General features: G+C 47.5%; 1 protein-coding gene across 6 annotated transcripts in view; it reads right to left on the reverse strand.

Moving 5' to 3' along the window:
- LOC139263402 (echinoderm microtubule-associated protein-like 5) overlaps positions 1-15,388 on the reverse strand; it is a 302,041-nt gene that overhangs the window by 222,727 nt on the left and 63,926 nt on the right. For all 6 annotated transcript variants that reach the window (XM_070879445.1, XM_070879443.1, XM_070879442.1 and 3 more), the window contains exon 6: positions 10,308-10,443. In XM_070879445.1, coding sequence (XP_070735546.1) covers positions 10,308-10,443 — 136 coding nt within the window. The remainder of the gene's footprint in view (positions 1-10,307; positions 10,444-15,388) is intronic.

Genomic DNA, 15,388 nt, shown 5'->3' on the forward strand with positions numbered 1-15,388 from the left:
GTGGGAGACACTCGTAACCTGGACTTTCCGGTATAAAAGGGGAAGCTCCACCCACCGTCTGCCTCTTGAGGTCTTGGTAATAAAGGTAGCTAGTCACAGAGTGATCTTTTCTCAAGTATGGGCCTCGTGTGCATTTATACTGTATAGTAAGGACATATTAGTACCAGCCTACAGGAATGTAACAAAGAATAAATTAAAGAAGTGACTATATCCTGCAGGCATCACTTTGCACCTCTACTACACTGGCTCAAGCATGCCACTGATCAGACCATACCATTACTCATGATATAAAAAAGCCATTTAGCTTACGAAGCTCGCTCCGAATATACTATCTAAAATTTATACATCAGAGATCCTCCCTGTAATGTCCTTACACACTACTATAAATTCACACGAGGCACATTCTGCAGACAAGGTCACTCTGTGACCTGAACCTTTATTCACAGGACCAAGAAGTGATGACCCTGTGTGGGACCTCACTTGGATGACCAAGTGAGGAGTGTTTCCCACAAGTTCACCCTCTGTGTTCTTCGTATATACAGTATTGCAGTGTTGTTATGAAGGTTGCGTACATGACATCACCTCCCCGCCGCCCCACGTCTTATGGGGTCAAAGATTAAATGTTTCAGGCGGTCGACGCTCTCTCGTGGAGCGCCGCAGTTGGGGCTCTGGTTGTTGAGCCTTGGCATGTGTCTCTGTGGTGATTCCGGGCTGGCCGCAGGGACTGTGCATGCTGCTGAATGTTCTTGTTGCTCGTTCACTGGCGGTGATGTGAGCACCATCTCATGATCTTCCTCAGTGTCCATGTTGAACCTTTTTTTTTTTACTTGGTCCAGATGCTTGCGGCATATCTGTCCATTGTTAAGTCTGACCACTATGACCCTATTCCCCTCTTTGCCAATTACAGTACCCTCAAGCCACTTGGGCCCCAAAACGTGATTAAGAACAATTACAGGGTCATCGATTTCTATACATCTCCCCTTTGAGTTACGGTGATGGCACTCATTTTGGGACTGGCGCTTGTCCTCAACAATGTCTGACAGGACAGGATGAATGAGGGACAGCCGAGTTGTAAGTGTACGTTTCATGAGTAGTTCCACAGGCGGGACTCCTGTGAGCGAATGCGGTCATGACCTATGGACCAGCAGGAGGCACGATAGGCGGCATTGAAGGGAGGGTCCTTGAATCCGGAGCATGCCCTGTTTTATGATTTGGACCACACGTTCCGCCTGGCCATTGGAAGCCGGCTTGAACGGTGTCGTCCTGACATGTTTGATGCCATTACCCGACATGAACTCCCGAAATTCATAGCTAGTGAAACACGGGGCTGTTGTCGCTAACCAGGATGTCCAGCAAGCCATGGGTCGCAAAGACAGCACGCAGACTCTCCACTGTGGTGGATGTCGTGCACAAATTCAAAATGATGCACTCGATCCATTTCAATGAGGAACATTTTTCCCATGAACGGGCCCATGTAGTCTACGTGAATACGTAACCATGGCCTGGTGGGTCAGGGCCATGGGCTGAACAGGGCCTCCCAGGGGGTATTGCCCAGCTGGGCACACGTCATGCACCTGCGAACACAGTGTTCCAGGTCTGAGTCAATTCCCGGCCACCATACATGTGACCGGGCAATGGCCTTCATTAGCACGATACCTGGGTGCTCGCTGTGGAGTTCCCTAATGAATGCTTCCCTTCCCTTCTGGGGCATGACTACCCGGCTGCCCCATAGTAGGCAGTCGGCTTGGATGGAGAACTCATCCATCCGTCTGTGAAATGGTCTGTCCTCCTTGGGGCATGCTCCATGTGCGGGCGCCCAATCCCCAGTCAGGACACATTTCTTAATCAAGGATTGGAGGGGATCTCTGTTGGTCCAGATTTTGATCTGGCGGGCTGTGATGGGGGAGCCTGCGCTGTCAAAGGCTTCAATGGCCATGACCATCTTAGCGCTTTGCTCCGCTGCCCTCTCAGTGGTGGCCAGTGGAAGCCTGCTGAGCGCTTCAGCGCAATTTTCAGTGCCTGGCCGGTACCGTATGGTGTAGTCATACGCAGCCAGCGTGAGAGCCCATCGCTGTATGCGAGCTGACGCATTGGCATTGACAACTTTGCTGTCTGACAACAGGGATGTTAACAGCTTGTGGTCCGTTTCTAACTCGAACCTTCTGCCAAAAAGGTACTGGTGCATCTTTTTCACCCTGTAGACACATGCGAGTGCTTCCTTTTCAACCATCCCATATCCCCGTTCTGCCTGGGAGAGCGACCTCGAGGCATAAGCCACAGGTTGGAGTTGGTCCTCATCATTAATCTGTTGCAACACGCACCCAACCCCATAGGATGATGCATCACATGTCAAAACCAATTTCTTACAGGGTTTACACAGAGTCAGCAGCTTATTAGAACAAAGCAGGTTCCGCGCCCGATTGAAAGCCCGTTCCTGACAGTCCCCCCAAAACCAATCGCAACCCTTACGCAGGAGCACGTGTAGCGGCTCCAACAATGTGCTTAAGTTCGGCAGAAAGTTCCCGAAATAGTTCAAGAGTCCCAGAAATGAACGCAACTCCGATGTGTTGCCGGGCCTGGGCGCACGACGAATCGCCTCAGTTTTGGATTCGGGAGGCCGGATCCCATCTGCGGCAACCCTCCTGCCCAGAAACTCGACCTCTGGGGCCAAAAACACACACTTGGACTTCTTTAGTCGCAGGCCTACCCGGTCCAGTCGGCGTAGCACCTCCTCCATTTTGTGGAGGTGTTCCTCGGGGTCTCAACCCGTGATAAGGATGTCGTCCTGAAATATGATTGTTCCAGGGATGGATTTGAGCAGGCTTTCCATGTTCCTTTGAAAGATAGCGGTCGCTGATCGAATGCCAAATGGACACCTGTTGTAGACAAACAGCTCCTTATGCGTGGTGATGGTGGTCAGTAGCTTGGATTCTTCGGCCAGTTCCTGGGTCATGTAGGCTAAGGTGACGTCCAACTTGGTGAACAGCTTGCCGCCTGCCAGCGTGGCAAAAAGATCCTCCGCTCTCGGAAGCAGGTATTGGTCTTGTCGTGACACTTGGTTGATAGTGGCCTTGTAGTCGCCACAGATCCTGACCGAGCCATCCGTTTTTAGGACAGGGACGATGGGGCTTGCCCAGTCGCTGAATTCAACGGGCGAAATTATGCCCTCTCTTAGCAACCTGTCCAACTCACTCTCACTTTTCTCCCGCATCACATACGGCACAGCTCTGGCTTTGTGGTGTACTGGTCTGGCGTCCGAGGTGATGCGTATCACTACTTTGGTATCTTTGAAAGTCCCGACACCAGGTTGAGTGACTCAAATTTCTATAGGAATGTGAGCATGAACTTCGTTCCACAGATGAAATGTCGTGCACATCCCCTCATTTCCAGTTCATCTCAGCTAGCCAGCTCCTCCCCAAAAACCGAGGACAATCCAGAGAGGCAGCCGGTTCTCTGATCCATTATGTGTGACCACCAACATTGCACTACCTGGGATGATCTCTTTGGTGTACATCCGTAGTTGCGTGTCTATGCGTTCTAGTTTGGGTCTGCTAGCTCTGAGTGGCCATAGTTTCTCAAATTGTTGGACACTCATAAGTGACTGGCTGGCCCCTGTGTCCAGCTCCATGCGTACCGGGATGCCGTTTAATAGGGCTTTCATCATCATAGGTGGCATTTTGGCAGATGAGCTGTGGATGTTTGCCATATGAACCTGCTGAACTTCAGCATCCATTGCTTTGTCCCAAGCATCAACCTGCCTTGCAGACCCCTCTTCTGGTTCATCTGCCTCGTAAATTAGCCTCGCTGCAGGCTTTCTGCACATTCTGGCTAAAAGTCCACTGAAGTTACAATTTCTACAGATAAATTGTTGAAACCTACAGGTATTTGCAGCATGTCTGCCCCCGCACCTCCAGCATGAGTTGAGATCGTTGTGAACAAAAGGGCTGTTACCAGGAATTCCTCTCTGATTGTCTCTTTGATTACTCTTGAGCACTCTGTTAATGGGTGTCAATGGCCCCATCCCGGGATGCATTGTCCACCATGATGGCGTAAATGTCCGTTCAACCTGCCATTGTCTCTGTTGAGGACCCACTCTAGGGTCTGTTGCTGCCTGGGTGGTGTCGAATTGCCCTTGCCTGCCTGCGGGGTTCTGAGTCGCGTTTACAATGTTAACTCCCTGATCCATCGCCACGTTGGAGCAGAGTTGCGCGCATATATTATCTTGGTTTCCTCCTCCCCCGCCATGAAGGTCTGAGCCATCAACACCGCCGCTTCCAAGGTCAAGTCCTTGGTCTCAATTAGCTTTCTGAAAATCCCGGCATGACCAATGCCCTCAATAAAGAAATCCCTTAACATCGCCCCCCTGCAGGCGTCTGTGAACTTACAGAGGCTGGCCAAGCGCCGAAGGTCCGCAACGAAGTCCGGTATGCTCTGTCCTTCCCGACGTCGGTGTGTATAGAATCGGTGTCGGGCCATGTGTATACTGCTCGCCGGTTTGAGGTGCCCACTGATCAGTTTGCTGAGCTCTTCAAAGGTTTTGTCCGCTGGCTTCTCGGTGCGAGCAGGTCTTTCATCAGCGCGTACATCTTCGGTCCACAGCTGGTCAGTAGATGCGCCCTTCGCTTGTCAGCCGTTGCATCTCCCAGCCAGTCCTTCGTGACAAAGCTCTGCTGGAGCCTCTCAACGAAATCGTCCCAGTCCTCACCAACACAGTACCGTTCCTCTGTGCTACCGATGGCCATTCTCGTGAGTCGTTGATTCCCGTTTCTCGTCGCCAAATGTAATGTCCTTACACACTACTATAAATTCATACGAGGCACATTCCGCAGACAAGGTCACTCTGTGACCTGAACCTTTATTCACAGGACCAAGAAGTGATGACCCTGCGTGGGTCTTCCCTTTATATACCTGGATGACCAGGTGAGGAGTGTCTCCCACAAGTTCACCCTGTGGTCAAGGTGTGCATTTCTTAGGTGTTTACAGTATGCAGTGTTGTTATGAAGGTTACAGTTACATGAAGGTGACATACATGACACTCCCCAATTAAGTCACCAAGGGAGAAACAATTATAGTCAAACTCCATGAAGGCAAAACTGAAATTAACTCCTTACTTAAGATGTCAGACCTGTCTACAGGGAGTGCTTTTTGTGTTTATAAGAACATAAGAATTAGGAACAGGAGTACGCCATCTAGCCCCTTGAGCCTGCTCCGCCATTCAACAAGATCATGGCTGATCTGGCTGTGGACTCAGCTCCACTTACCCACCCGCTCCCCATAACCCTTAATTCCCTTATTGGTTAAAAATCTATCTATCTGTGATTTGAATATATTAAATGAGCTAGCCTCAACTGCTTCCTTGGGCAGAGAATTTCACAGATTCACATCCCTCTGGGAGAAGAAATTCTTTCTCAACTCGGTTTTAAATTGGCTCCCCCGTATTTTGAGGCTGTGCCCCCTAGTTCTAGTCTCCCCGACCAGTGGAAACAACCTCTTTGCCTCTATCTTGTCTATCCCTTTCATTATTTTAAATGTTTCTATAAGATCACCCCTCATCCTTGTGAACTCCAAAGAGTAAAGACCCAGTCTACTCAATCTATCAACATAGGGTAACCCCCTCATCTCCGGAATCAGTCTAGTGAATCGTCTCTGTACCCCCTCCAAAGCTGGTATATCCTTCCTTAAGTAAGGTGACCAAACTGCACGCAGTACTCCAGGTGCAGCCTCACCAATACCCTGTACTGTTGCAGCAGGACCTCCCTGCTTTTGTACTCCATCCCTCTCGCAATGAAGACCAACATTCCATTCACCTTCCTGATTACCTGCTGCACATGCAAACTAACTTTTTGGGATTCATGCACAAGGACCCTCAGGTCCCTCTGCACCTCAGCATGTTGTAATTTCTCCCCATTCAAATAATACTGTTTTTTTTCCCCAAGGTGGATGACCTCACATTTTCTGACATTGTATTCCATCTGCCAAACCTTAGCCCATTCGCTTAACCTATCTAAATCTCTTTGCAGCCTCTCTGTGTCCTCTACACAACCCGCTTTCCCACTAATCTTTGTGTCATCTGCAAATTTTGTTACACTACACTCTGTCCCCTCTTCCAGGTCATCTATGTATATTGTAAACAGTTGTGGTCCCAGCACCGATCCATGTGGCACACCACTAACCACCGATTGCCAACTTGAAAAGGACCCATTTATCCCGACTCTCTGCTTTCTGTTAGTTAGCCAATTCTCTATCCATGCTAATACATTTCCTCTGACTCCGCGTACCTTTATCTTCTGCAGTAACCTTTTGTGTGGCACCTTATCGAATGCCTTTTGGAAATCCAAATACACCACATCCATCGGTACAGCTCTATCCACCATGCTCAGTATATCCTCAAAGAATTCCAGTAAATTCGTTAAACATGATTTCCCCTTCATGAATCCATGTTGCGTCTGCTTGATTGCACTATTCCTATATAGATGTCCCGCTATTTCTTCCTTAATGATAGCTTCAAGCATTTTCCCCACTACAGATGTTAAACTAACCGGCCTATAGTTGCCTGCCTTTTGTCTGCCCCCTTTTTTAAATAGAGGCGTTACATTAGCTGCTTTCCAATCCGATGGTACCTCCCCAGAGTCCAGAGAATTTTAGTAGATTATAACGAATGCATCTGCTATAACTTCCACCATCTCTTTTAATACCCTGGGATGCATTTCATCAGGACCAGGGGACTTGTCTACCTCGAGTCCCATTAGCCTGTCCAGCACTACCCCCTGGTGATAGTGATTGTCTCAAGGTCCTCCCTTCCCACATTCCCGTGACCAGCAATTTTTGGCATGGTTTTTGTGTCTTCCAACGACAGAGGTTGGGGTGATCTTGGACCTAGCCTGGAGGCGGCATAGGTTAAACAGTTCCCATGGTTCTGTAGTTTAGTTCAGCGGGGAGCTTGTTGACTGCGAGGTGGAGCATGGCAGCGAGGAAAATTGAGAAGAGGGTTGGAGCAATGACGCAGCCCTGTTTGACCCCGTTCCGACGTGGATTGGGTCTGTAATGGATTCGTTGGGAAGGATCACGGCCTGCATGTCGTTGTGGAGTAGGCGGAGGATGATGACGAACATTTGGGGGCATCCAAAATGAAGGAGGACACTCCATAGACCCTCATGGTTGACAGTGTCAAAGGCCTTTGTAAGGTCGAAAAAGGCAATGTATAAGGGCTGGCGCTGCTCCCTGCATTTTTCCTGCAGCTATCGCGCTGCAAAGATCATGTCCGTTGTGCCCCGTAGGGGACGAAACCCGCACTGTGACTCCGGGAGGAGCTCCTCGGCCACAGGGAGAAGACGGTTGAGGAGGACTCTAGCGACAGCTTTCCCAGTGGCTGATACCAGGGAGATTCCCCTATAATTGCTGCAGTCGGACTTGTCCCCTTTTAAAGATGGTCATGATCACTGCATCTCTGAGATCTCCCGGCATGCTCTCCTGCCTTCAGATGAGAGCGATGAGGTCATGTATCTGTGCCAACAGTGCCTCAGCAGGGATTTCATCCGCTCCCGTAGCCTTGTTATTATTGAGCTGTCTTATGGCCATCCTACCTCGTGCAACGTTGGGGTTTCACTATGGTGGTGGCGGGTAGCATGCTGCAGGATTGAGTCGAGAACACTTGAGTCAAAAGCAGAATCTCGATTGAGGAGATCTTCGAAGTGCTCCTTCCAGCGGGCCCTGACTGCCTCGATGTCCTTGATGAGTGCTTCCCCGTTCTTGGCCAGCAGTGGGGTGGGGCCTTGGGAGTTTGGACCGTAGGTGGCCTTGACTGCAATGGCTGTCGGCCAGTTGTTGTATCTCCTGTGCTTTCTCCATCCACCACCTGTTCTTTAGGTCCCAGGTTTTTTATTGACCTCAGCCTTGAGCCACCTCTAATGTTGCTTTGCTGCTCCCGAGTTGGGTTGTTGCTTGAGGCTCAAAAATGCTCGACGCTTGCGATCTATTAGTTCTCGAATCTCTTGATCACTCTCATCAAACCAGTCCTGATGTTTTCTGGTTGAGTGACCAAGTGTCTCTTCGCAGGCACTGGTTAATGAGGTCTGACGGGCAGACCAAGCACTGTGGGCATTCAGCATCTCAGGGTCATCAAAGCACGCCAGGTTAGCTGTGAGGTGCTGGCTGTATAGGGCTCTCTTAGCTGGGTGTTTAAGTGCCCCAGCATTGACTTTTTTGCGGCACTGCTTCTGATGTCCCCTCCGCTTTGGGGCTACGTTAACGTCGATGATGGATCAGATTAGGCGGTGGTCCGCCCAGCAGTCATCAGCTCCTGTCATGGCGCGGGTGATGTGCACATCCTTGCGATCCCTGGCTCGGACGATGACATAGTCGAGCAGATGCCAGTGTTTGGAGCGAGGGTGTTGTCACGATGCTTTGTATTTGTCTCTCTGGCGGAACAGGGTGTTGGTGATGAGAAGTTCATGCTCGAGACATTTTGTCAGCAGTAGGGTACCGCTGGATTTGGCTTTCCCTATCCCCTCTCTGCCAATCACACCTCCCCAGAGGGCTGTGTCTTTGCCGACCCTGGTGTTGAAGTCACCTAGGAGGATCAGTTTGTCGCCCGTGGGGACGCGGGACAGGGATGTTTCGAGGTTGGAATAAAAACCTTCTTTGGTCTTATAGATCGCATCGAGTGTTGGGGCATATGCACTGATGACTGTTGCGCATTGGTTCCGGAATAGGGTGAGTCAAAAAGTCATGAGGCATTCATTAACCCCGCAGGAGGAGTCTTTGAGGCGGTCGACCAGCTCATTTTTGATGGCGAAGCCGACTCCGTGAAGGCGGCATCCTTCCTCTGGTTTTCCTTTCCAGAAAAAGGTGTAACCTCCATTTTGTTCCTTGAGCTGGCCTTCCCCTGCCCGTCGGGTTTCACTTAGGGCGACGATGTCGATGTCAAAGCATCTAAGTTCCCAGGCAACTATGGCGGTGTGGCGTTCCGGCCTGCCGCTGTTGGGAGTTGTCCATGACGGTCCTGATGTTCCAGCTCCCAAACTTCATGTTAATGGAGTGGTAGATACCTGTGCGTGAGTTCTTTTAACGTTGGGTGGCCGGTGTGCAACGGCCACCACACAAGCTTAGCTGAGCAAGGTCTTGGTCCAGTGGCAAGGGGATCCAAGATGACTGGAGACGAGGCACTGCTGTATGAGCCTAATAGCGAGATGTTGGCCGCAAACTCGGCGCCGAATAGTGCCCTTGATGGTAGGTGGCCCGAGGCTTGGTTGGGGGCAAGCATTAGGAAGGTCAGTTGTCCGCTGGAGTTCCAGGTTGGAGGTCAGCAAGGGGTGGGAGGATGGAAGAGTCATAGCCGTGATGCTCACCAGTAGAAGAGACCAGGTCACCAGTGGGGAAGGAGAGGTCCAGCTGTCGACGAGGAGAGGGATGTAGGCCAGCCACTGGAGGGATGTAGGCCAGCCACAGGAAGGGGGGCATACCTGCTCGCCGGGCATCGTCGTGAGTAGCCCGGTTACAAATGACTGAAAATTTTGCTAATAAAACACACCAAACTACCAAACTATTTTCTAGTTAGATTGGGGTACAGTATTCAATTCCTTAATAAAAAAAATTTTAAAGAAAATAATTCTTAAAATTCCTCCACGTTTTTTTAAAAGTTTCTCCCGAAGTTTAAAAAAAGTTTTCCCCAAGTTATTTAAAAGTTTCTCCAGAGGTTTTAAAATTTTCTCCAATTTGTTTCAAAGTTTCTCCTGAAGTTTTAAAAGTTTCCTCAAGTTGTTTGTCATATATGTATACTCTGTGTATATACTATGCTGGAACCATTAGAGGGTGCAACTGTGGGAGGCCCAGGCAGGAGCTGTAGAAAAGGCTGGTCACCACGTGGGGAAGGCACTCTGCAGTTACAATAAAGAGACTAAGGTCACAGTAGTTCAAGCACAGCACTAAGCCTCGTGGAGTTATTCTACAGATAAGTAGAGACATATTAGTTTAAAAGTTTCCCAAGTTGATTAAAAGTTTAAAATAAGTCAGTAGTAAGCTACCTCCCTTGGTACTGTTCCACGGGCACTATCAGCCCTCTGCAGCTGCACAAAGTCCTGGCTAGGCCACACCTGGAGCACTGCGGGGAAAAGTAGAGGCCCAGTCATCTCCGAAGGGGGCCTGAACGCCTGGACGCTGCTGGGGGAGATCTGGACGCCGCCAAGGAGAGGTCTGGATGCCGCAAGACCTCAAGACATGCACACACACATAACACACATGCAGTCTTTCAACAAACCTTGATGCTAATGACAGTTATAGATAGAAAAAGCAACAGGTTATTCCATTACCTCTGTATCCTTGATCAGTTTCCCTGAGATCAATCAAAGTGACGGGTTGGAAATTTAAATCCCACAAGCGAACACAACCATCTCGGCCTCCTGTGGCAAATCCCTCTTCACAGGCATTCATACTGAAGATTCCTGACTGAATAAGTTTTTAAAATAAAATGTTAACTTTGTTAATACTGTGAAGTCATGCATGAAATCTTTATTTGCAGAATTTCAAAACAGGCATATTATGAAATATGCATGCCAACAGATCAAAGATGCAGCAAACTGAGTGAGTTACTACTTATAACTAAGTATGGCATCAATAGTACACAGAATGTTATCTACAATTAATGCAGTGCTTTCCAAAACTAGACCTGTGTAATCCGAATGTTTACGTGTGATCTATTTTACGAGGCAGGAGTTAACATGAACACGCTGACCAGAAAGAATGCACAAGAGCAACCAACATAAGAGTGAGTGAGAGTGAGAGTGAGTAAGAGTGTGAATATCACAGACAGAAAGAGAGAAAATTATTTTTAAAGTGCAGTCACTGCAGCTTTGTCGATAAACACAGTAGCCAATGTGCACACAGCAAGGCCTCACAAACAGTACACAAGATAAATGACCACAATCTGTTTTTGGTGGTGTTGATGAAGGATGAATGTTTCTACAGGTACAGTTGAATCTCTCGGGTCCAGGACTCTCTGGTCCGGAAACATCCATGGTTCGGCGTCCGTGGCAGAATTGCCGCTTTCCTGGGCCTGGGCTTGGAGCTCACTGTTAAGCGCTCCAGTGATGCTCAGCATCTCACTCTGCTTCCTCATTGTGGAATTGTGGGACTTGACAGTGCAGTGAAGGGGCGTCAGACCTGAGACAGACAGAGAAATGACCAATCACCAACATTCCTCGCCTCTCCTCCCTCACTCGGCGATCACCAGCACTGGACCAAGACCGAGTTAGAGAAATCTTTTCAAAAGACAGAGAATGCTGGGGAAAGAGAAAAGGAAAAAGCACCTATGGTGGGCGCAGTGATTGACGAGGGGCTGACCACCATCCATCACCTGAGAAGCGATGTTCAAGAAAGAGGGCAAATATCGCGCTCTCAGGGAAGAAGAGGAAGCTACAGAAACAGATCCACCACAGCCAGAGGGAGAGATCTGTAATGGACGTTGAACCTGCTCCATTGAGGATCCGGCCGTCTGGCAAGGTGGAGATGGGGAGGGGCGGAGGGGGGTGTGGGGGGGAGGGTGGAGGCAAGAAAAGGAAAGGCGAAAAGGTGTCGAACATGGAGATGAAAGAGTAAGAAATCATGGAGCAGTCGGTATGAAGAGAACAGGGGAAATTATACATGCGACAATGTTGGAATGTAACTGCTGCAGCCCAGGTGCCGAGTTTGGGGACGGTGAGCTAAAACAACATACTGTCATGGTGCAATTACCGGCATTGCACACAGCCTGGCTCCCCAGAGATTTCCTTAACTCCGTGAATTTGTCAAATTACCATTTGGGTGATTTGTGTGCACAAACTGAGCTACCGTAACTGGAAATAAAGAGACGATTATTGATAACACCAAAAAAAACTCACCTCTTGTAGTTCAGAAAATTCTCTGTTCCGGCACCAGTCAGGTCCCGAACCGGAGAGGTTGACCTGTACAACATCCTGAATCCGGAATTCCAAAAACCGGAATTGACCAAAAACCGAACATTTTGTGCAGCGCAGATGAAGTCATCCAGAGTCCGTAAATCTTGTCCAAAAACCGAACATTAAAATGGCACATTACAGACCTGTGATCAGTCCAAGCCTTTCAGAATGACCCACAACCCCAACCCACGTGTGACCCGAACCGACCTAACCCACGTGATCCAAGCCAACCCACCTGACCCACATACTCCCCTCAACCAGGCCCCACCTGACCGGACTCGAGCACTATGGTGCTTTTTCCAATATAAAGGTATTGTGAATTGGTGTTGTTTGCCATTACAACCATGTAAAAAGACCAACAGATACCCCAATGGGTAATACAGGTAGTGCAAAGAGGAAGCATAATTCATTGTCAATTGCCAAGAAAGTGGCGTTACTCCAGAGATTAAATAGAGGTGCTTCAGTGAGAAGACCGAGTGAGGAGTATGGTGTTGGAATCTCCATCATTTATGATATAAAAAAACAGAAAAAACAGATCATGAAATTTTATGCAGAAAGTGACGTTCAGAAAGAAATGAGTAAGAGAAAAACTATGCACAAGCCTAAAAGTGATGAGTTGGATCGAGTAATGATAGAGTGGTGGCGACAGAGGAGACATGAAAAGGTTCACTTGTCTGGCCCAATGGTGATACAACCAGCCAAGATATTCCACGCAGAACAAGCGATAACGCCATGCAATACTCTTCAGGTTGGCTAACCAAAATTAAAAGGCATCATGGCAACAGAAAGTGTGTGGTGAAAAACCCTCAGCAGATCATGAGGCTGCTGAAAGTTATATAGACGAGTTCGTTAAACTAATTGCTGATGAAAACCTTTCGGCTGAGCAAATCTATAATGCATACAAGACAGCACTGTTTTGGCGCTATATACTGAGAAAGACATTAGCAACAGCAGAAGAATCACAACCAACAGGTGTAAAAGACGCCAAAGATAGATTGACTGTGCTTGCTTGTGCAAATGCGTCTGGGACACATAAGTGCAAGCTTATGGTCATTGGGAAAAGCCAGCATCCAAGATGTTTCAAGGGAGTGAGAGTATTCCCAGTGCAGCATTATGCTAATAACAGAGCATGGGTAACCAGGGTAATTTTTATGAACTGGTTTGAGAAGCATTTTGTTCCCCAGGCACGTTTTCATTGCAGGGCAGCTGGCCTTGAAGAAAACTGCAAAATATTCTTGCTGCTAGACAATTGCTCAGCCCATCCTGATGCTGAACTTCTAGTAAAGGATAATGTCTCTGGAATCTATTTACCTCCCAATGTAACATCACTGGTACAGCCAATGGACCAGGGAATTTTGAGATCAATTAAGTGTCTCTACAAAAACAAATTCATGAGGTGTTTGCTTAGTGCTGTGAACAGAGGCATGGGGATAACAGCGTTCTCAAAAGGTTTCTCTGTGAAGGACGCCATATGGGCAGCTGCAGATGCGTGAATGAGATAACTGGAAATACCTTGACGAATGCTTGGCATAACCTCTGGTCAGTAACTATGTTTAGTGAAGATGACGCTGCTGATGACTTTGAAGGTTTTCATGTGTCCAGCGAGAAGAAAATGTTTGTTGAACTGTTAGAATACGCAAAAGGACTGACTTGTGAAGCTGCGCTAGAATTGAATGAAGACAATGTCACAGAGGTCATGGACATAGACAATGATGCTCCTGTTGTGCATGCAGTGACAGATGAAAAAATTGTGGGCATGGTTTTGCATCCAGAGGAAAAGGATGAAAGCAGTGAGGATGACGATGCTGATGTTGATGATCAAGTGGAAAAAGTGTCCATTGACAAAGCTATCAATCTTTGTCATGAATCAATTAACGCCCTAGGGCAACGAAACCTTATTAGTGAAGAGGAAATAATGCAGGTATATAAAATTCAGGAAAAATTAATCAAACAAAAGCCCAAATTACTTAAGCAATTAATATTAGTCGATATGTTTAAGAGGGTATTGCAGCAAAGTGCCCAAGACCTACAGCCTAAAACTACAGCAGCAATTTCCACATTTGAAAATCTTATTGCTGGCCCATCTTCACACCCAGACATCATAGCTGAGCCCTTGATCCCAAGCTCTCCCTCAAGCACAACCTCCAGCATATTGTAACCTGTACCTATTTCTGTGCAGCTTACTTAGGAAGTGGATCACAGGAAGAATATTATTCTTTATACATTACAGGGTACCTATATTCTGTTTCATACCTGTACTCTGTTTACCAAATAAAAACCTTTATTTAGTCTGTTTCATGCTTGGAGTATATTCCTTTTCATAATTTAAGTACATTCCTTTTCATATATAAATACAAAAACCAGCCTGGCCCCGGCCTCGAGGTTGCCGGATTTGGGACATCGGATTTTCTGCTCCGAAATCTGGAAATACCCGAAAATCGTCCCCAAGGTTGCCGGATTCGGGACGTTTTACCTGTACTGCATTTGCCAGAGAAGGTTGAGATACAAGAAATGATTGGAGAGGGACAACTAAGCTGCCCGGATACTGTGGACTGCCAACCTGGTGAGCCTGCTGCAAAGTATATAAAATACTTTAAATACTGACCTTCCGATTTAGTTTTGGGTTGTCTTTGGCATTTATTTTCATCATACTTTTTTTTTACAAAATGCAAAAATGCAAGAATAAAATAATACTGAATAATGCATCACGGAACGAGAAGCTGCAGAATGCAATCACATGCTGTTACAGCAAATTCCAATTGTATTTTTTCGGCTGTGTGTGACATTACTGGGTAAATATTAAGAATCTCATGTCGTATACTATTAAAGTTTCATTTCAAGAATCTATGGTAGGAATTTTAACCCCCCAAAACAGGTGGGTTTGGGTCAGGTGGGATGTGAAAATGTTTTAAATTTCAAACCCGACCCCAACCCACCTACTTCCGGTTTTAATGGAGGCATAACAAGGAGGAGGCAACCAACCCGCTCCCAGGTGGTGGATTGGTCATTTAAATATTATAATGAGGCCACATATTTCATCTGTCTTCCAGGTTTAACCTGCCCGTTTGCCAGGACTCGGGAAACACGGCAGCTAAAGGGATGCGAGGACACTCAGAAAACCCACCCCAGTCAAGATCAGGACTTATGTTTCTAAAGGAACGAGGAAGATTGTAAGGTCACAATCAATACCATTTTACCCTTGAACTGAGTTCTAAGGCATAATAAGAAAAAAAATACAAATGTTGGAAACAAAAACAGAAGAATGAGAGGTGATCTTATCGAAACATAAGATAATGAGAGGGCTCGACAAGGTGGATGCAGAGAGGATATTTCCACTCATAGGGGAAACTAAAACTAAGGGACATAGTCTCACAGTAAGGGGCCGCCCATTTAAAACTGAGATGAGGAGGAATTTCTTCTCTGAGGGTTGTAAATCTATGGAATTCTCTGCTCCAGAG

The sequence above is a fragment of the Pristiophorus japonicus genome, chromosome 4 (assembly GCF_044704955.1).
Source record: "Pristiophorus japonicus isolate sPriJap1 chromosome 4, sPriJap1.hap1, whole genome shotgun sequence".
Lineage (NCBI taxonomy): Eukaryota > Metazoa > Chordata > Chondrichthyes > Pristiophoridae > Pristiophorus > Pristiophorus japonicus.